This window comes from Zalophus californianus, chromosome 7 (genome assembly GCF_009762305.2).
Source record: "Zalophus californianus isolate mZalCal1 chromosome 7, mZalCal1.pri.v2, whole genome shotgun sequence".
NCBI classification, from domain to species: domain Eukaryota; kingdom Metazoa; phylum Chordata; class Mammalia; order Carnivora; family Otariidae; genus Zalophus; species Zalophus californianus.
The window spans coordinates 43,534,241-43,553,644 of NC_045601.1; the positions used below are offsets into that span (position 1 = coordinate 43,534,241).

Consider the following 19,404-nt stretch of genomic DNA (forward strand, 5'->3'; position numbering starts at 1 on the left):
GAAGCAAGGTAGCTAATTTTAAAACATTATTTTGGCCTTTGGTTAAAAAAATTAAGTGTGGAGATTCTTTTGAGATCTAACCCACATGCTGCTGTTCAGGAGCAGTAAACCATGAATTGTGAATTAATTCAATCATACGGCTGCCCTTTATTAGCCACCATTTCCCTGTGGATAGCTCTTGGGGAAGTAGTCCTCCCCAGTGGAATTTTCTATGGTTGAGCTATAATAGAATCTTGACTAGTCCTAGAATGCCATTCCCTGGAATTATTAGTCCAACTCTCAGTGAAATCTTAGACTACAAACTTGGAAGATCAGCACTGTGTGAATCTGTTCAGGAAGGAGGCATTTGTAATAAGTGAAGCTGAAATGGCTTAATCTCAAAATCAATTAGCTTTGGGAATACAGTTAAATGAAACAATCGTTCATGAACTTTCTAATTATTCTTTCCTAATTTGTGCTAAAATCCAAAGGAATAATATTGGATTATCTGCTCTTTTGAATTAAATATCCCTGTGTGCCCCTCTATTTGCCTATGTAAGTAAGGCTTTCCCATAATATAAAGAATGTGGGGAATTTGTTTCTTCCAAAACTTGTTACTTCCATAGCCACAAGGAGTAACCTGTGTTCTGGGCTTTGAACTTGAAGGGCGTTTGTTTACTGATCAGCTAATCAGAAATTATTCAGACAAGAATCCTCAAGAAAATTGTTTATTGGCCCATTTCCCATTTGGCATAAAAGAGCAAGCAGCAAGGAAGAATAAATTGAAAGTCATAGCTAATCAAGACTGTATAACTATTTAATGCTTTGTTTATATGTTCATCTGGCAATTTTTTAGAATTGTTTCCATTCTGTAAATTCTTTACTTGTTGAGTTTGATTATACTAAGTAGCCAAATGTATTTTTTAATGATCCAAATTGTATCTGGGCAGTGACTATAACTTATCACTTTGGGTACCTCAATTTAAGATTATTTTGAAGGGCTATACCATCAATCCAGAACAACCCTCAGCTACTTGATTCATTACAAGCTCTAGGAGGAGTTAGCCGCTCTCCCATGGGATTCGAACGTGAATAGAATAGCAGTACTAGTAAGGTGGTTCCTTTCTCTGGTGTTATTAACCATTCCTAGGAAAAGAAAAAAAAGCATAATGCCCATTGCTTATCAGAGCTATGAGGTCGGTAAATAATTATACCTTCTTGTTTTTGAGTGCAGTAGGATGTGGAAGTATATTACCACTGCTAATAAACTACATTCAAGTTATACTTTCTAAAGCAACAGAATAGTATTTCACATTTTCAAAAGAATCCTAGTGACTCAGTTTTTTTTTAAAGACATATTTCTAGTTGCATTTGCCAAAATCAGTTACTTTTTATTGTGATGTTTTATCTTCAAAGAATTATTACCTTTATAGACTACTGAAAATTTTAAATTAAAAATTGAAAAATATGTATTAAATAGTACTCCAATTTAAAATGGAAGAACTGGGGATTGGCAGAAACAGACTTAAGTGAAATTAGACTGATACAGACGTTTGAGGTTCGGCTCCAGGATTCTTTGAACCACTCACTTGGCAGTTTCCCCATTCCTGTTAATTGCCTTTTTGTGTATACATTTCCATATGCTGACTCATCGCTTTGGCTTAAGCTGTAATAATTGTAACAAGATTGGGAATATTTAAATATTCTTCCCTTTTATGCCTGCCTGATGGAACTAACAGTTTCTGAACACAAACTGTTATTTTATTTTTGAAATATTTTTCTAAAATATTATTAGTGTTTGTAAAATAGATAAAGAACACCATGACTGCTTTTAAAATATTGTGATAAGGGAACTGAAGTTGAAGACATTTTAAATCCCCTACTTTCTCAGATGAGACTGATCTTGACCCAGAGGTCTAGAAAGCTTTAGCATTTGGTATCATGGGATGCCCAGGGCCCCAGACCAAACGAGTGAAACTCGCTCTGCACTCACTTTCCTGTCATAAACCCATCATTTTGATGTCAAATGCCCAATGTCTGTATATATCAGTTTAGAAATTAGAGCCATACAAGTATATAGGTTCCTCAATTAGACCTTTAGAAGTTAGAGACAAAAGACCTTAGAAATCATTCTGAGTGTCCAAAACTGGTTCTGATTCAGTCACATGTGCTGTGCAAACAGGCAGCCATTTCCCCTATTACACACGTATTTTAGCTGTGATGGCCTATGGTATGTGCCCCACACTCTCCCCGAGACCAATCTCCAGTCATTTTAGCTTTGCCTAAGAAAAGGCAAATGACCTTATTAAATATCTAGATATAATGATGCCCTCTCTGACTTCTTGAAACCCTGCTGTCATTTATATTTAAGAGCTAGCACAACTATCGATCTTACAATTTTACTGAAATACATTAATTCTGTAAGTTGAAAGAATGGTAACCAAAGCCATTCTCTCATATAAATATACCTGTATTCTAAACCCAGCTTCCTTTCTGTTAGCATGACATATCCTTTTGCTGGTGCTTTTACTGTGCTTGTTCCGTATATAATTAAAGTGATAGAAAAGTGTGCTGTTTTCCTTCTGATATGAATGTGTGCCAAGGAGGAAGAGGGATTATATATACAACCCTTTTTCAATCTTAATTTTTTTAACCTATTGAACTTTTTTTAATATATCACTGGTTTTCTCTTAATTAACCACATTAATAGCAGGGAACAAATGCATGAATACAAAAGTAATTTGAATTTTATTTTTGTACGTATATATTACTTGAGTTTCTCATCTGAGTGTGCCAACACACCCTCATACCCTGAACTGAAAAGAACCAGTCTTTGAAGATCTGGAAACTGGGCTGGGTTCCTAGCACACTATCTTCTTCTTTCTCCATGACAAAGTCCTCATTCCCTCTTACTCTGACACTGTGGCTTTGATTTTAATAGTTTCTCTAGAACATAGAAATTTCTAGTTTTGCTTAATTTGGTTTATTGATTTTGGTCAGTGATAGAATGGTTGGAATAAAAAAAACTGTCATGACAACAAATTAATGACCAATTACTGTGTGTACTTGCCATATGTTAATAAAATTTGAAAGTAGTTGTTCATCCTGTTTGGATGATTGGCTATTCCTTTCATCTAAGCCAATCATGAAAATAAAAACTGATTTATATTCCCAGAACTGAATAAATATAAGGCATTTTTTAAAATAAATGAATATATGTGATTTTTAGATCTCTTTTATTTATGTTTACTTTTTTATTATGTTTACTATAAATCTATGTTTGAAGATAAAATCTAGGTTTTGCTCTAAAGAAACATGGAATAAGAGTGAGGCCAGCCTAGAATTTTAGATACCAGTTGTCCTTATTGTTTTCCTTTTCTTAGACATTCCTGAGCAGAAGTTAAGACAGCTGGAAGGGTTTACCCAGAGTTGTGAATGATCTAAAGCAAAAAAAATACAGGGAGGGAAATCTAGGGGACACCAAGAGCAGTATTCAAATGGAGCCAACTTGGAAATGGAAGAAAGTGAGAAATCCACAAGCCGCCAAGACCTGGCCCCAATTGAACCTCATAGCCTTCTCTCGGGCCACCTTCCCTTCGCTCCATTCAGCAGCATCAGGAGCTTCTTCTAGTTCTGGCTAGCCCCTCTGTGTGCTCTCAGTGTCCAGATGCTCCCTCTCACCATTCTTTCCTCACTAATTCATATTCATTTTTCAACAATCAACTCAGGAGTCTCCTCCTTGAAGAAGCCTTCTGTGCCCCCACCATAGAGGATTGCATGCCCTGGCCCTAGGTGCTCAGAGAATTTTTCACACTCTTATCTTGGCACTTACCATATTTAATTGGAATTATCTATGCTTAGGTCATTCTCTCACATTACACTCTAAGGTCTTTAAGAAAAAGGTGATTTATTCATTATAATCATCTTTGTAACCCAATGCCATGCAGAGTCCCTGGCAAATGGTAGGCATGCAATAAATGTGCATCTGAACTAAAACCAAAATGTGGGTTTTCAGCTTTCTGCAAGGGAATTTACTGGTCAGATCCTTGACTTTATTCTTTATTTCAATTATCACATTAAGTCTTGACATTTTAAGTGGCTCTCCAAAAATAAACTGTACCCAAGAGAGTATGACCATGTCTCAAAAGCCACTTTGTGTGTGTGTGTGTGTGTGTGTGTGTGTGTGTGTGTGTGGATGTGTAGGACTCAAAACCATTTCTCCAAGATGAGGCATGAGGCAATAATTTTTGAAGCTCATGCCTTTTGACCCCTTTCAGATTTGAATTACATAATTGTGTTGAAATTCTTGAGCATAGATTAAATGGGTCAGGGAATAAGTGAGCGCCCTGGAAAATATACTTAGAAAATAGGGAAAATAGTGTGGGGGGAAACAAAACAAACTCTAGTAAGTGGAGGGAGGGTTTGGGGAGAGGTGGAGTATGTATATAATCAATGAAGCTTTGAAATTTATCTTATATCAAAGAAAACTTTTAAATATAATGTGACTATCTGTAATAGTCCATGGACTCTGAGGCTAAAATTAATTAAAATGTTGGAGGGTTTTATGTGGGATTTGGGGTATGTTGGGGGGTGTTTTATATTCTATTTGGAATGGGTGTGCATCTCTATATGACACCTGTACCTTCCAAAATATTTGTCTGTTTATCAACAGCAAGCACATAGCAACTTTTTTTCTGACTTAAGTCAACACTGATTTTCAATTTGTAGATTAAGAGTCAAAGCCTGAAACCAGCAGCCAAAGATACCCAGATAATTAGCTGAGGTGCTATTATTCAAAAGCTGTCTCTTTCACTTCTACTATTTAGAGCTGCAAAAATTGGAATTAGTCTGACCCATAACTGTTCAATCTCTTCTCTTCTTTAGTGGGATTGGAAGGAACTGGCCCTGGGCCTCAGGAGGCAGCAGTATTTTGGCAGAATTTGGAACTCTGCATTTGGAGTTTCTACACCTGAGCCACTTATCAGGAAACCCCATCTTTGCTGAAAAGGTGAGATTCTCCAATACACCTTGCATTGCAGAGCTGTACTTGTGAGAAACAATATCCTGTCCTGGAAGCTTTAGTAATATTAGATGTGGAAAAGAACAACGAAGTTTAATACAGTTCTTTAGGAAGTTTTATTACATGCAGCATTTCATTTTACCAAACTGTAAACCCACAGTCATTCCATGGCACCATCTAACTCCGTGTGAGACAACATGGTATACACGTCAGATTCTCTACACCTCAAGCAAGTCACTTTACCTCTCTGAATTTTTTTCCTTATCTAAAAATAGGTAATGTCTAGACTATATGAAGCAAGTATGGGAAAGACTTTTTAAACTCAAAGTATAATACAACTTCGAGTATAATACAAATTGAATCTCTTTCTAATTTTCAAGAAACAAACCCATAGATATTTGAGTAAATTTATATTCACCCCACCACTCTGCTCTTAGCTTCCACCCCATTTGTTGCTTCCCCTTATAGCAAAATTTCTTGAGGGAGTGGTCTCTCTTACCACCCCCTCTTGTGTCCCCCGCTCTTGAGCACTTCCCAGTCAGGCTTTTCTCTCCTCCACACCTGTCTCGATGACTGGGGAGCTCTGTGTTGCCAGGTCTGGTGATCGTTCTCAGCCCTCGTCTTCCTCACCCTCTCAGCAGCTGACACACTTGGTCACTTCCCCCTCCGAGACACTGCACAGGGCTGCAGGCATATGGTACTACCCTGGTTTGCCTCCTTCCTCAGTAGAGTGCTCCTTCTCAGCCTTCTTTGTTGGATCTTCCCCAATGCCCCAACCTCTAAATATCAGAAAGCCTCAGGACTCAAACCTGGACCGCTTCTTTTTATGTTCCCTGTCTACATTATTTCATCCAGTCTCATGGCTCCACAGACGGCCTATTGCCGTTGTTGACTCCAAATCGATCATTCCAGGCCCAGCCTATCCCACACTCTATATCCGACATTTCCACTAAGAGATCTAAAAGACACCTGCTACTCCAAATGCCTTAGACTCAACCCCCAGACCTGTTTCTACTGCAGTCTTCACTGTCTTGATAAAATGCCACCTCAGTTTACCCAGTGGCTCAGACCACAGATCTGGAGGTCATCTGGTTCCTCTCTTTCTGGGAAACCTTAGGTCGAGTCCATCAGGAGATGTTTTGGCTCTGTCCCGTTTCTCTGCTCCCACCGTTTCCCGGGACTCTAACATCTCTCACCTGGACTCTGCAGTACTCACCTGGATGCTCTTCCTCTCTTGTCCCCTCAATCACACGAAACTTCGATGGCTTCCCATCACACTTGGAATAAACTAAGCCTTCATTTTGGCCCGTGACGCTTGCATGATGTGGGCCCTGACTCCCTCTCTCCTCTCTCTTTGACATTCTCCCCTTTGCTTCCTCACCTCCAGCCTCAGTGGTCTTGCCAAACCCACTCTCTTCTCAGGGCATTTGTGCGTGCACCTCCCTCTGCCCCGGTTGCTCTTCCTCCAACTTTCTGCCTGGTTATTCCTTGGCTACTTTAAGTTTCGGCTCAAACCCTCTCCCATCAGGCTCCCCAGACCTCCCTGACTAAGTGTGCAGCCTCACGACCTCACATCACTCTGTCCCATTGTTCTCTATAACTTTTTCATAGCATCTGTCACCACCTGACATATTTATGTGCTTATTATCTGTCTCCTCCCACTAGACTGCAAATTCCAAGAGGGTAATGACTTTGTTTATCCACTGATAGATCCCTAGTTCCTTCTATGGCATCTGGCAGATGAGTGTGACTGTATTCACTTACTGCGATTATTTTTGTAAGCTGGGGGCGACTCTCTTTGTTCTAATTCTTTTAAATCAGTCTTCTTTCCTAACATGGAAAAATGTAATGGAGAAAGAGAGAAGAATGGCACCAAAATTGTGTTTAGATTTTCATAGTAACATCTCATTTTCTGTTGTAGGTAATGAATATTCGAACAGTACTGAACAACCTGGAAAAACCACAAGGCCTTTATCCTAACTATCTGAATCCCAGTAGTGGACAGTGGGGTCAATGTAAGTCAAAAGATTAGCATTGTCTTAGCTCTTTGTGATACCCAGCACTGCTCTAGTAATAGACAGAAGAAGGACGAAAAAGCACAAATCTTTTTGGGGAATGTTTCAAAAAGGGGAAAGTGGGCATGGTTCCTTTACTAAATAGGCTTCTCATAAGGGAGACTATCAACGTTACCAGGGATCTAGATTATTTGTTTTTCGTGCATAAATGTGAGTATGATGACATGTAAGCACATTTAAATTATTAATCAGGAAGGGAAGATCTGGTCGGGTTGTGTGGGGATGTTAGCCTGTAACAAGCCGGTCATGTGGATAGAAGGGAAAATTGTTCCTTTGTGCTATTGACTGTCAGGGTTTTGCACAGAGTAGCTAGATCATTCTACTTTATAGCATTTTCTCTTTTTCTTCTTGGCTCCAAGATGAGAGAGGAACCTGAATCTATAAGGGTTAGGAAATTGAAAGAGCAAATGGTATTTTCTCTACTTAATTTTAAGCCAGCCGATAATGGTTTCTTCCCAGTAGAATTATCTTCAGATTAGGAGAAAGCACTATGCAAGAAGCCCTCACTTCACATCCCTTAGGGACTTTGACAGGTGGTATGAAGATTCAGAGTAGTTGAAAGAAATGTTCTCAAGTTGATTTGGAAAAACAGTGGTAGATGAACGCAGCAACTGAGAGCAGGTACAGAATACTAAGAGAGGTGCCTCACGGTACGGGGGATATTAGCAGTGCCTTACAATTTTATTCTAATTTGAGTATTTTCTTTATATTTAAATTATATTCTTAGATGAATATGCCTCACTGTTACTGTAGAAGTACTTTTCTTAAAGAATAATTTAGTAGAATAAAAATTGTGCTAAAATCTCTGTTTGTAGTGGCTATGGAAGGCCTAGCTGTTGAGACTGTAAGACCATAAGGTTGCCACTTAGCCAAGTGTGGTCTGCAGATCACTGCATGTCCCTGAGACCGTTCACAGGGTCCCAAAGGTCAAAGCTATTTTTATAATAATACTAAGGCTTTCTGCCTTTTCACTGTGTTGACATTTGTACTTGTGTTGCAAAAGCAGTGGTGGGTAAAACTGTTGAGGCCACAGCGGGAACCATGGCAGAGGAGCCAGATAGTACTAATAATCGTATTCTTCACTGACAATAAGAAAAAAAAGGTGCCAGTTTCACTTATGAATATTTTTAATGAAGAAAAATTAATGGAGTCTAGTAAATCTCAGCCATCGAGTACACTTCTTTGCTGTATAATAAAAGATAGTGCCTGCCTCATAGAAAAGCACTTGGGTGATTGTTTGAATCACAGGCTGAACCAGCCACTTATTGATGCATGAATCACCATTTTTGCTTGAAAGAACAACTGAAGACAAACTTTGGTTATTCGGACTTGGGTAATTGGTAACCATGTTCTCAAAAACAGGCCTGTCACTTCAAAGAAAACTGACAGTATCTGTGCCAATGATAGAATTTGAATTTCTAAATGAAAATTAGAAGTTTAAGAAATGTGTATATGCCACCATGACCTTAACACCTTTAACCAATACTTAAAGACTTTTCTGGGGCACCTGAGTGGCTCAGTTGGTTAAGAATCTGACTCTTGATTTTGGCTCAGGTTATGATTTCAGGGGCATGAGATCGAGCCCCATGTTGGGCTCCACACTGAGCATGGAGTCTGCTTAAGATTCTCTCTCTCTCCCACTCCCTCTGCCGCTCCCCACCCTCTCTAAAAAAAAAACTTTTCTGATGAGAGTAGTGGTGGTATTAACAAATGTGGGTTTTTATATCATATAGTGAACTGTGTCAACACTTGGAAGATCTGCATAATTAAGTGAACCAGTATTTTCCAAATGACCAATACATGCTATTACAAAATCATGTGAGCAAAAAGATCCATTCAAAGTACAAGACAGACCAATGGATTTTAACGTAATAGTACAAAAATTCATTGATGTGATTTCTATTTCCACATTACAACCAACATTTAAAAAATAATAACCTTTAAAAAACTACTTGTCAAGTTTTGTTTTAGTGTCAAAGAAAAATACCCACAATTATCTGAAAAGACTCTTAAAATACTTTCTTTCCAACTGTGTAACTGTGTGAGGCTGAATTTTCTTCATGTATTTCCACCAAAATGACATATAGCAACAGGTTGAATATACAGCAGATACAAAAATCCAGCTGTCTTCTAGTACAGCAAAAATTTTAAATATTTGCAAAAATGTAAATCAGTGTCAGTCTTTTAGCTAATTTTTTATGTTGTAAAATATAATGTTTTTATGAAAGATGTTGTCATAATGGTTGTATTCTCATTTTAAATTAATAAAATATTTTAACTTAATTTAAATATTTTAAATTTCATTTCCAATATGGTAAATACTTAGAGATATTACATAAATGAGTTATTTGGGTTATTTATTCATTTTTAAGAGTGTAAAGCATGCTGAGACTAAAAGTTTGAGAACCATTAAGAGTATTTGAGATAAAATAGAACTTGAGTAGCTTTCTGAGTACAAGGACCAGATAAGATTCTCTAAAAGGACAGGCATTTTTAGCATTTTCCTTCTCATGAATGATTTTAAAAATTGAAAAAAATTCTCTATGACTGACTGTTTTCTTCTTGTGATTTAGGATTTAGAAGTCACTGTGAAGAGGGACAAAAAGTATCAGTTGTACTGGAACATCCCACTTTTAGCTTCTGGGTTACCAATATATTGTGTATTTGGCCATGTTTCCTGGTACGAAGGGCCCGTTATATTTGGATTGCTCATGGACCAGTTTCTTGATGGCAGACAAATAGGGTTGATGACTCTCATGTCTGCTCTCCCTCCCCCACCCCTATCCTGTGTTCCAGCCACAATGGAGACACACTTATTTTTTCGTTCTTTAATCAAGGCCCGCTTGGTCATATCCAGGTCTTGGTTTATGCTGTTTCCTCAGCCCTATTACCTCTCTTCTGACTAGTCCAGCTCAATTGCCCTTTCTTCTGGGGGACCTTTTTCTGCAAGACCCTGGTTGGAATTTGTTAGTACCCACTCATCCTCTACTTACCCCTTCCTCCCCTGCACCAGTACTTCAGATTTATCTATCATTATCTTTTTCAAAATGATTCATATACATCCCCATCTTCCTAGGGATCCAAAACTTTTGAGGCCAGTGCCATTGTTTTAGTGGATATTTGTTAACCCGGCGCACCGTATCTTACACTAGCAGGTGTTACTTACTTACTAGTAGGTGAATTTTGTGAGTATTCATGCACTCTGTTTCCAGTCTGTCTTTCTGCCTCTGCTTTTAATAATGGTTCTATTTATTCTCTGCTCCTCAGTTGTGGCTGAGAGGCAGCATCAGGTCATGGTCACTGATAATATAAAGAGATCTTTCAACTGTTGAGGCCAGATGTGGGACTCCATGTCTATAGACAGAACAATTATCATTCTTTTTTTTTGTTTAAGATTTTATTTATTTCATTATTTATTTATTTGAGCAGTGGGGGGGAGCATGAGCAGGGTGAGGGGCAAAGGGAGAAGCAGACTCCTTGCTGAGCAGGGAGCCCAGTGTGGGGCTCAATCCCAGGACTCTGGGATCAGACACTTAGCCACCTGAGCCCCCCAGGCGCCCATTCTTCTTTGATTAATATAACAACATTAATATACATACAGTGTCACTAGCATCATTGGGGGAATGCTTTGAGAAGTTCAGGTTCAGATGAAATATACAAAATAATAACAAAGATTCTGAGTGTTTAATCCGTTTTGTCTTATTTTGCTACTTGTTTTATCTCTTAAGTATTAGGAATCCTTTTATGGGACCTATTCCTTTTGGGAAAGAAAGAGTAAATTGTCTTCTATAGAGAAGTGCATAATATTTGAGTGATTATAGTACACATTACCTTCAGAACATTTGGGACTAAAAATACCATATATGTTCTTGTAGAAGTGGGAGGTTCCTTCCTGCTGATAAAATCAGGCATGTTCTCTCCCACACCCACTAAATATTTACACAGGATTCTGTTGCCAACACAAATAGTCCTCCAGATATGGGGAAGCACAGTGAGTGATATGCTAAGTTGTCAAAAAGGCTTGTTTCTTGTTTCTCCTCTATGTTCCTTTATTTTCATTCTTTCCAAATATGACTAATTTATAGGCAGGAAATAAAAATATAGAAAATTAACTGGCATTTACCAAAATTAATTCAAGCAAATGTATTATTATGTAACCCTTTTTCCTTTTATAAAAATCACCAAATGCCCAAACTTGCTTCTTCCATCCATTATAGAATCATAACCCAAGGAGGGAAGAAAATGAAGCTGCTTCTGGCTGTTAGCTTTCAATTCTCATTGCTTTAACTCTGAAGAGCATGTCTGCATCATGGCCATCATTTCCTATTACTTCATTTAGTCCTTGTTGTTTTGACAGTAACCGGACAGTGATTTGCTTTACCATGCATCACTTGCATTTGTCTCCTGAATCATGTTTATAACAACAGGGCTTGTTATTGATGAGATAGTACTTAGTGTATTTAGTTTGTAAATGTCAGAGGTTTCTGTGGTAATTTATTTAGGAAATTGCAAAGGTCACTTCAAACACTGCTGTTTTAAGAATCAGCCTTACAATTGTAAAACACTAATTTTACATTAAAATTAAAACCAGCCTTTATGCCATAATAAAAATCACATATTTCACTACTTAAAAATATAGCCCTCCTAGCTTGAATGGGAATAGTCCTTATTAAGACTTACTTACAAGAATTTTTCCTTGTTCATCAGTTATTTACTAAGTAGCTGCTATATGCAAGCTACTTTCAGGGGCTGATGTGGACCAGGAAGCATGATAGGTCTAGTCCCTGTCCTCCTGTATCATGATCTTGTAGAGAAGACAGAGAAAAAATTCTACCATTTTAGGAAGTTGCGAAGTGGAGTAGACATGTGCTCTCAAAAAGTGTATAATGGGGGCACCTGGGTGGCTCAGTTGTTAAGCGTCTGCCTTCAGCTCAGGTCATGGTCCCAGGGTCCTGGGATCGAGTCCCACATCTGGCTCCCTACTCCACAGGAAGCCTACTTCTCCCTCTCCCACTCCCCCTGCTTGTGTTCCCTCTCTCACTATGTCTCTCTCTGTCAAATAAATACATAAAATCTTTTTTTAAAAAAAGTGCATAATGTGGGAGTCAGGAAAAGCATCTCTGAGGAAGTGATATTTAATCCTAGACAGGAAGTTTGAGTGAGAATCACTCAGTGAAGGGGAAAGGAGGCAGGTTACACACATGGGGCAGAGAGAACACCTTTAGAGCTCCTGTGGTGGTAAGGAACCCGCTGGTTTTGAGGGGCCAGAGGAAGAGCCCTATGACAGAAGGATAGAGAGCAAGTAGAGAGAGACTGATGGTGACATGGGGAAGATGGAGACCACGCAGGCATCCAGGTCTCCGAAGACCCAGCATTTGAGTCTTTGTCATTGAAGGCTTCCAGTTAGGATGATCCAGTTCACATGTTAAAGGGGTTACGTTGGTCTTACTGAGGGAGTAGACTGCAGTGGCATTGCCATTCGAACTTTCTGTGATGATGACGACAATGTTCGAGATCTTCCCTGACCAGTACAGTAGCCCAGGGAGACGTGTAGCTAGTGGGCACTAGGATGGCCAATGACCGAGGAACTAAATTGTTTTTATTTTTTTTAGTTAATTTAAATGTAAATAGCTACATGCTATTAGAGAGCAGAAGGCCATATAATTGGCCACTGCAGACTCAGAAACAGGAGATACTGGTAGCTTCAGCCAGGATCATATTGGTGAGGACAGAGGAGTGGATAGATTGATGAGATATATAAGAGGTGAAATTAGTAGAGCTCAGTAGCTCATTTGGGGGCCAGGGAGTGAAGAAGTAAAGAATGACTCTCCGATGTCTAACTTGCACAGTTGGAAGGGTGATGGGGCCACTTAGTGAGACAGGGACCTATGGCAGAAGGTAAGGTTGAGAAGGAAAAGAGAATGAATTCAGTTTTAACTGTTCAGTTTTAGGCCCCCGTGTAAACCTCCAAGTGGAGTTGTCAGGAGAAAGTTGTCTCGATAGTTGTACAAAAACAGATTTACTTTCATGTGACAGAGTCAACAAAGGTCTTATTTTTAAAAAAATAGATACATAAAATTTGTTTTGAGTGATGAAACTTAAAATGCAGATTTCCAAAATCAGGCTTATTAGTGCTCAAACTCTCTATGAATTCTAAGAATGATACTTCAAATAGATTATATCTCTGTTTTTGTAGGTAGATATGCTTGGGAAATTAAAGAATTAATTCAAGCAATAGGTAGAAGAATACATTTAGTGTTACATGGTAGAGAGCAAGCAATTCCAAGTGCAAGATCCTGTGTGGGCTGTGGGGTCAGGGGGCCCTTGCCAGCAATGTGATCTCCTTTAGCCTCACTCAGTCTTAATATTTTTCACTTTTAATGAGGATACCTACCCTATAAATTACATGCCATATAGTTGACACTATATGTAGTGGATCTGGTATAATAAATGGCAGTGGGGGAGGATTGCAGGAATGGAGTATTAGGAAGATGTCTCCTGCCCTGTCGTCTTTCTCACTGGCCTCCCCCAAAGGATGTTGACCCTGCAGATTATAACACTGGAAAACCCATCAAATAATAATAATAATCACAAGAAGCTGAGGAGCTTCTTGTTCTATTGCAAGCCAGTTCTTTTTAAGGTTTGTTAATACTCAGTATTTGACATAGCTTATGTTACTGAGCACAAAAGCAATCAAAATTGATTTGAATATATACTGTGAAACATTTTAATTTGGTGTATTTTTTAAAACTTTATTTATTTGACAGAGAGAGACACAGTGAGAGAGAGAACACAAGCAGGGGGAGTGGGAGAGGGAGAAGCAGGCTTCCCGCGGAGCAGGGAGCTCTGCATCCCTGGGGCTGGGGGGACCCTGGGATCATGACCTGAGCCGAAAGCAGACGCTTAATAACTGAGCCACCCAGGTGCCCCTAATTTGGTGGCTTTAACTAGAGAAACTGATTTTTGGAATTAGGGTTGAATATATTTTTTTATCTCCATGTTTACAAAACTACCCTGGTAATTATTTAGAGTATATGACATTAGTTAACAGCACATCTGCTCGTTTCAGAGTATCTTCCTGAAAACAAGAGATTTGTTGGAATTTAAATGTAACATTGAGTTGCAGTTGACGTAGGGTTTTGCATCCCAGTTACTAATGTGATTTTGCTGCATTATCTGAATTAAAGCCTGAATCACTCTGAAATTCATTTTCCTCTCTTTGTAGATCATGTATCAGTTGGAGGACTCGGAGACAGCTTTTATGAATATTTGCTAAAGGCATGGTTAATGTCTGACAAGACAGATCTAGAAGCTAAGAAGATGTATTTTGATGCTGTTCAGGTAAACCAATATTTAATCACCTTTACCACTAAACTAACATAATTTGCATATTAATCAGCCTTTAATGGGAAATGGAATACTACACAAGTGGGTTACAAAATATTTCCAGTTAGGCTGAGTTCAGTGTCTGTAATATAATTATAACAATAGTAATCCCACCTCAGTAAAGATTCACATATCCAAAAAAGAAATATTTTTCTTCAAGGAGTAGGAGTGTGTAACCAAAATTCAAACTAAAATTTGTGTCAACACTTGTCTCTTTTTACCTCACCACTATGGATTTATTTGTGAATAAGAATTTCCATACTACATTTAAGTGTTCTTTACATGCAGTAAGTTCATAAAAATAAGTTAGAAATTGTTTAGCAAAATATATAGGAGGTGGCCAGTGTAAGAGTAAACTAAGCTTCAAGCAAGTGTAAGCCTCAATCAAAAATGAAAATAAAATTTGAAAGTAAATAAAGCAAAAGAAGAATATTATTGTATATAAAATACTTGAACTCACACCCAACTTTTCAGAAAGCAGAGCCAAGTGCCTTTGTGATTGATAAGTATTTTATATGGTAACTCATATTTTTTAAATATTATCAGGGCATCTCAAATAATGTTATAAAAGTATGGCTAAATCAGAAAAATGTCTGTTTTATTGACTAGAATTTTTTTATAACTGAGAGTATTAATTCTTAGGTGGGGAGGATGGAAATTTGTAACTCCTCAGTAATGTAGCTACTGTTCTAAAATTAGTCTCCCCAAGAGGAGGTCTGGGTAATTTAGACATAATAATCCAATTTATTCATTTAAATATGAATGCAACTTGCTTTGCTCTGGTTGGCCAGATTGAATATTACTGTGGTTCCCTCCCACAGTCAATAAGAAGCATCACTAAGTACAGCAGATAGGACTCTTTACTGTTTCACAAATAGAAACCAGAACGCCTTAGTTAGTACACTGGCTTTCATTTAGCACAGCCTTAATTAAGGCACATGATGAACATAAAAAGCAAACTAGGATATAGCCCACATGGCCTCTGCCAGGTTTGTTTTTCTTCATTCCTATGAGGTTTCAAGTTTTAAGCTAGGGAATTCTCCAAACAATATGGTTTGTGTTATGTCGTTTTTTTCATGACCATCCTAACAGATATTTTAATTATTCTAATCTTAAAGTGGCCCCCTAAGATCTTGATGTTCCAGGAAAGGCAATTTTAAAATGTTCTTTGAAATATTTTCCTCCAGTTTCTAGAACTATACCCACACAGCTTTTAATATATTGTATTTAGACAAACCATTGACAGGAAAATCCATTAAGAACAAAAGAAGTAAAGTGTTTCCGGTTTCTCTTAGTAGTAAAAACATTTTCAATCCATTGTGTTTTCAACTTAGAAAGCAAAGCTAGAACACTTAACTTTCTGATTGGAGAAGTAACCATGTCTTATATAACAAAGTTTCTTTCTGCTAAGCTGCTGTACTTTAAAAAAACATTAAGGAGAAGATCCCATAATTATCATCCTGGACAGTTGAGTTCCTGGAGATACAGTTCTTCAGCTTTAGCTTCAAGTAGATTTTGGAAAGCATTTAATCCCAGCATGGTCTGTTTTCTTTGATTGTTTTAATAACAAAATACTTTGGGCTTTCAACTGGCTATTACGTTCTTCTCTGGAGACCACACTAAGAATCCACCGTGCTAGATGTTCATTGTACCAAGGATCCACTGGAGTGAATGGTACCTGGGCACATGAAGTATTAGACATTTAGGTTTCTAAAGGTTTCATCAAACTAATTTTTTTTTCAAATATGGAGGACTGAAATCACAAAATACATGATATTCTTTTTTCTTAATCAATTCTCTGCAGATTTAACACATATTTTTAGAACCACTAAAGACTATTTTTTCCTCCTTTATATTTATTTACACTTTCCCACAGGCACACAAACATTGCTTTGAAGGTCTTGGAACTTCAATGTAGTTTGAAAGGTAGCATCTTGGTCAGAATCATGCCAAAAATAATATAGTACTTTATTCAGGATCCATAACAGGATAATAATATTTCTCTAGTCCATGCTCAAAAGCTGTAACTTTTGCCATATAAAAAGAATAATTTCTTGGGTGATGAACAAGTGTCTGCTTGAAGAACTTTATTGCAGTTTGTGCTATAAGAAGTGTGAATAGTTAAGATATTCAGTTAAATAAGAATGAAATATTAATATAATAACTAGACCATCTATAAAATTAGCTAACTGCAGTTAATGAGCACAGTAGTGTGTTCATTTATTTCTTACCATCTTGATGTTTCAATTGTTTATTTTCAATAAAGGTAGGAAAGGTGTTATCTGTGTGTTCATTTTCATTCATTCTTCTCTATCACAAGTTTTGTCTGTGTCTACTATTCCCAAATGTACTTCCTAAAAAAACTATTTTTTTTATAATGGCATAACAGGTATGGACATAGTCATAGCTCTTTTTCTTCTATGAAGTAATTGGGAGGGGGAAAAACACATTTCCTGTTACAGCAACAGTTCCAGTTAGCAATTCCAAACAGTTATACCTCATTTTTGCTTTTTAAAATGTAAGGCTTATTTTATGTTTTCTATTATAAAAGAATATCAACAGTCCTAGGGCAAAAATAAAAGATATTTTACAAATCATTCTTGTAAACGTCATTTCTCCCCAGTTTACAGACCTTTATTCTTTTTTTTTTTTTTTTAAGTTTTTATTTTAACACCAGTTAACATACAGCATTGTATTAGGTTCAGGTGTACAATAGAGCGATTCAACACTTTCATACATCACCCGATGCTCGTCACAAGTGCGCTCCTTAATTCCCATCACCTGTTTCACCCATCCTCCCTCCCCTCTGGTAACCATCAGCTTGTTCTCTATAATTAAGGGCTTGTTTCTTGATTTGTTTCTCTCATTTATTTCCCCTGTACTTGTTTGTTTTGTTTCTTAAATTTCACATATGAGTGAAATCATATGGTATTTGTCTTTTTCCAGCTGACGTATTTCACTTAGTATTATACTCTCTAGCTTCATCCATATCGTTGTGATGGCAAGATTTCATTCTTTTTTGTGGCTGAATAATATTCCATTATTGCCACATCTTCTTTATTCATCAATCAGTAGGCACTTGGGCTGCTTCCATGTCTTGGGTATTGTAAATAGTGCTGCTATAAACATAGGGATGCATGTATCCCTTTGAATTAGTGGTTTTGTAATGTTTTTTTTTTTTATGTTCAGTTAGCCAACATATAGTACATCATTAATTTTTGATGTAGTGGTCAATGATTCATTAGTTACATATAACACTCAGTGCTCATCACATCATGTGCCCTTCTTAATACCCATCACCCAGCTACCCCATCCTCCCGCCCCCCACCTCTCTGTAAGCCTCAGTTTGTGGTCTTGGAACCAGAGGAGTCACAGAGCGAATCGGGGTGCCTGACCCGGTAGAGTCCCCAGGCAGTGGAGCCGGGAGGCAGGTTGTGGTCTTGTATTCTTCAGGTAAATACCCAGTAGTGTGATTGCTGGATCACAGAGTAGTTCTATTTTTAACTTTTTGAGAAACTTCCATACTGTTTTCCACAGTGGCTGCACCAGTTTGCATTTCTACCAATAGTGCACAAGGGTTCCTTTTTCTCTACATCCTCACCAAAACCTGTTGTTCTTTGTGTTGTTGATTTTAGCCATTCTGACAGGTGTGAGGTGATATCTCATTGTAGTTTTGTTTGTGCATTTCCTAGATGATAAGTGATGATGAGCATCTTTTTATGTGTCTTTTTTTATTATATACTAATGTGCTTTTTAATAGAATTATTAGGGAGGAATTTAATTCAAGTGTTACCACAGTGGAGATGTGAGTGATGATGATAAATAAAACTTAAGTGCTAGTCACAGCGTTGATGGCTTCATACACTAAATGTTGCGGAGTTTTCTCAGAAGATACTACTATTCCCTTTTTATGGTTAAGGATACTGAGATTTAGGGATACAGCAAGCAAATTACCCACCAAGTTCACAGATGGTGTCAGAGTTGGAATTTGAGGCCAAGCAATCTGACTCAAGAACAGCACACCTTTCCCCCTCAGTTTACTGCCCTCTGAGCCTAAGAGAGCCAAAGGCAGGATAACACTCCCCGACTGGACTTTATACACAAATACGCTCTATTCTTCATCCATAGTGGGGCTTGTGCTTTGTGTCATTTCTCCATTGTGAAAATGGAAATGCATTAACCATTAACCTCTACACCTGTGGCCTCTCTTTGAGAAGGGGACAGCTTTTGAGGTCTGAGGACTACAAATGTTTGGTCGTGGAACCAGGCAAAACCGACTGGGCTGGCCCAGCAGCAACAATCCTGACTAACCAGACTAATAAGGCAGAGACTAGGGGAGGAATACAGAAAGCAATAACAAAATTTCAGGTGGAATCAGATTGATGACACCAAATTCAAACTGCAAGCGATGTTTTATTCTTTTTCTCTCCTAGCATGGAGAGTGTTTTTAGTATAAATTTGGAAGGGATTTAAAAATGTTGAAAATAAGTCTGATTTGCAGGCAATTGAGACTCACTTGATCCGCAAGTCTAGTACGGGGCTGACTTACATCGCAGAGTGGAAAGGGGGCCTCCTGGAACACAAGATGGGTCACCTGACCTGCTTTGCTGGAGGCATGTTTGCACTTGGGGCCGATGACGCTCCCACGGGCCTGACCCAGCACTACCTTCAGCTTGGGGCTGAAATTGCCCGAACCTGTTATGAATCTTACAATCGCACCTGTGAGTACCTGTGATTCTTCATTTTCAATCTATTCCCACAGGCTTCTTTTTTGTTCAGTAAGGACCATTGCCACTGGGCCACCAAAAGAATATCCAGTGTGCCTCATGAAGCTGGAAGCTGATGATGAATATTTTAAAGGAATTTATATTTTTTACTTTAAAAAGCACTGCCTTTCTACATAAAAGTATCTACCCTTATTTTTCCCAAGGAATAAGAATTGAA

General features: G+C 38.0%; 1 protein-coding gene across 3 annotated transcripts in view; it reads left to right on the forward strand.

The window, feature by feature from the left end:
- The window catches only part of MAN1A1 (mannosidase alpha class 1A member 1), a 164,229-nt gene that overhangs the window by 131,930 nt on the left and 12,895 nt on the right, over positions 1–19,404 (forward strand). For 2 of the 3 annotated variants that reach the window (XM_027601261.1, XM_027601260.2), the window contains exons 7-10: positions 4,864–4,987; positions 6,921–7,014; positions 14,300–14,415; positions 18,962–19,181. In XM_027601261.1, the coding sequence (XP_027457062.1) occupies positions 4,864–4,987; positions 6,921–7,014; positions 14,300–14,415; positions 18,962–19,181 (554 nt within the window). The remainder of the gene's footprint in view (positions 1–4,863; positions 4,988–6,920; positions 7,015–14,299; positions 14,416–18,961; positions 19,182–19,404) is intronic. The other variant, XM_027601262.2, reaches the window with a different exon arrangement.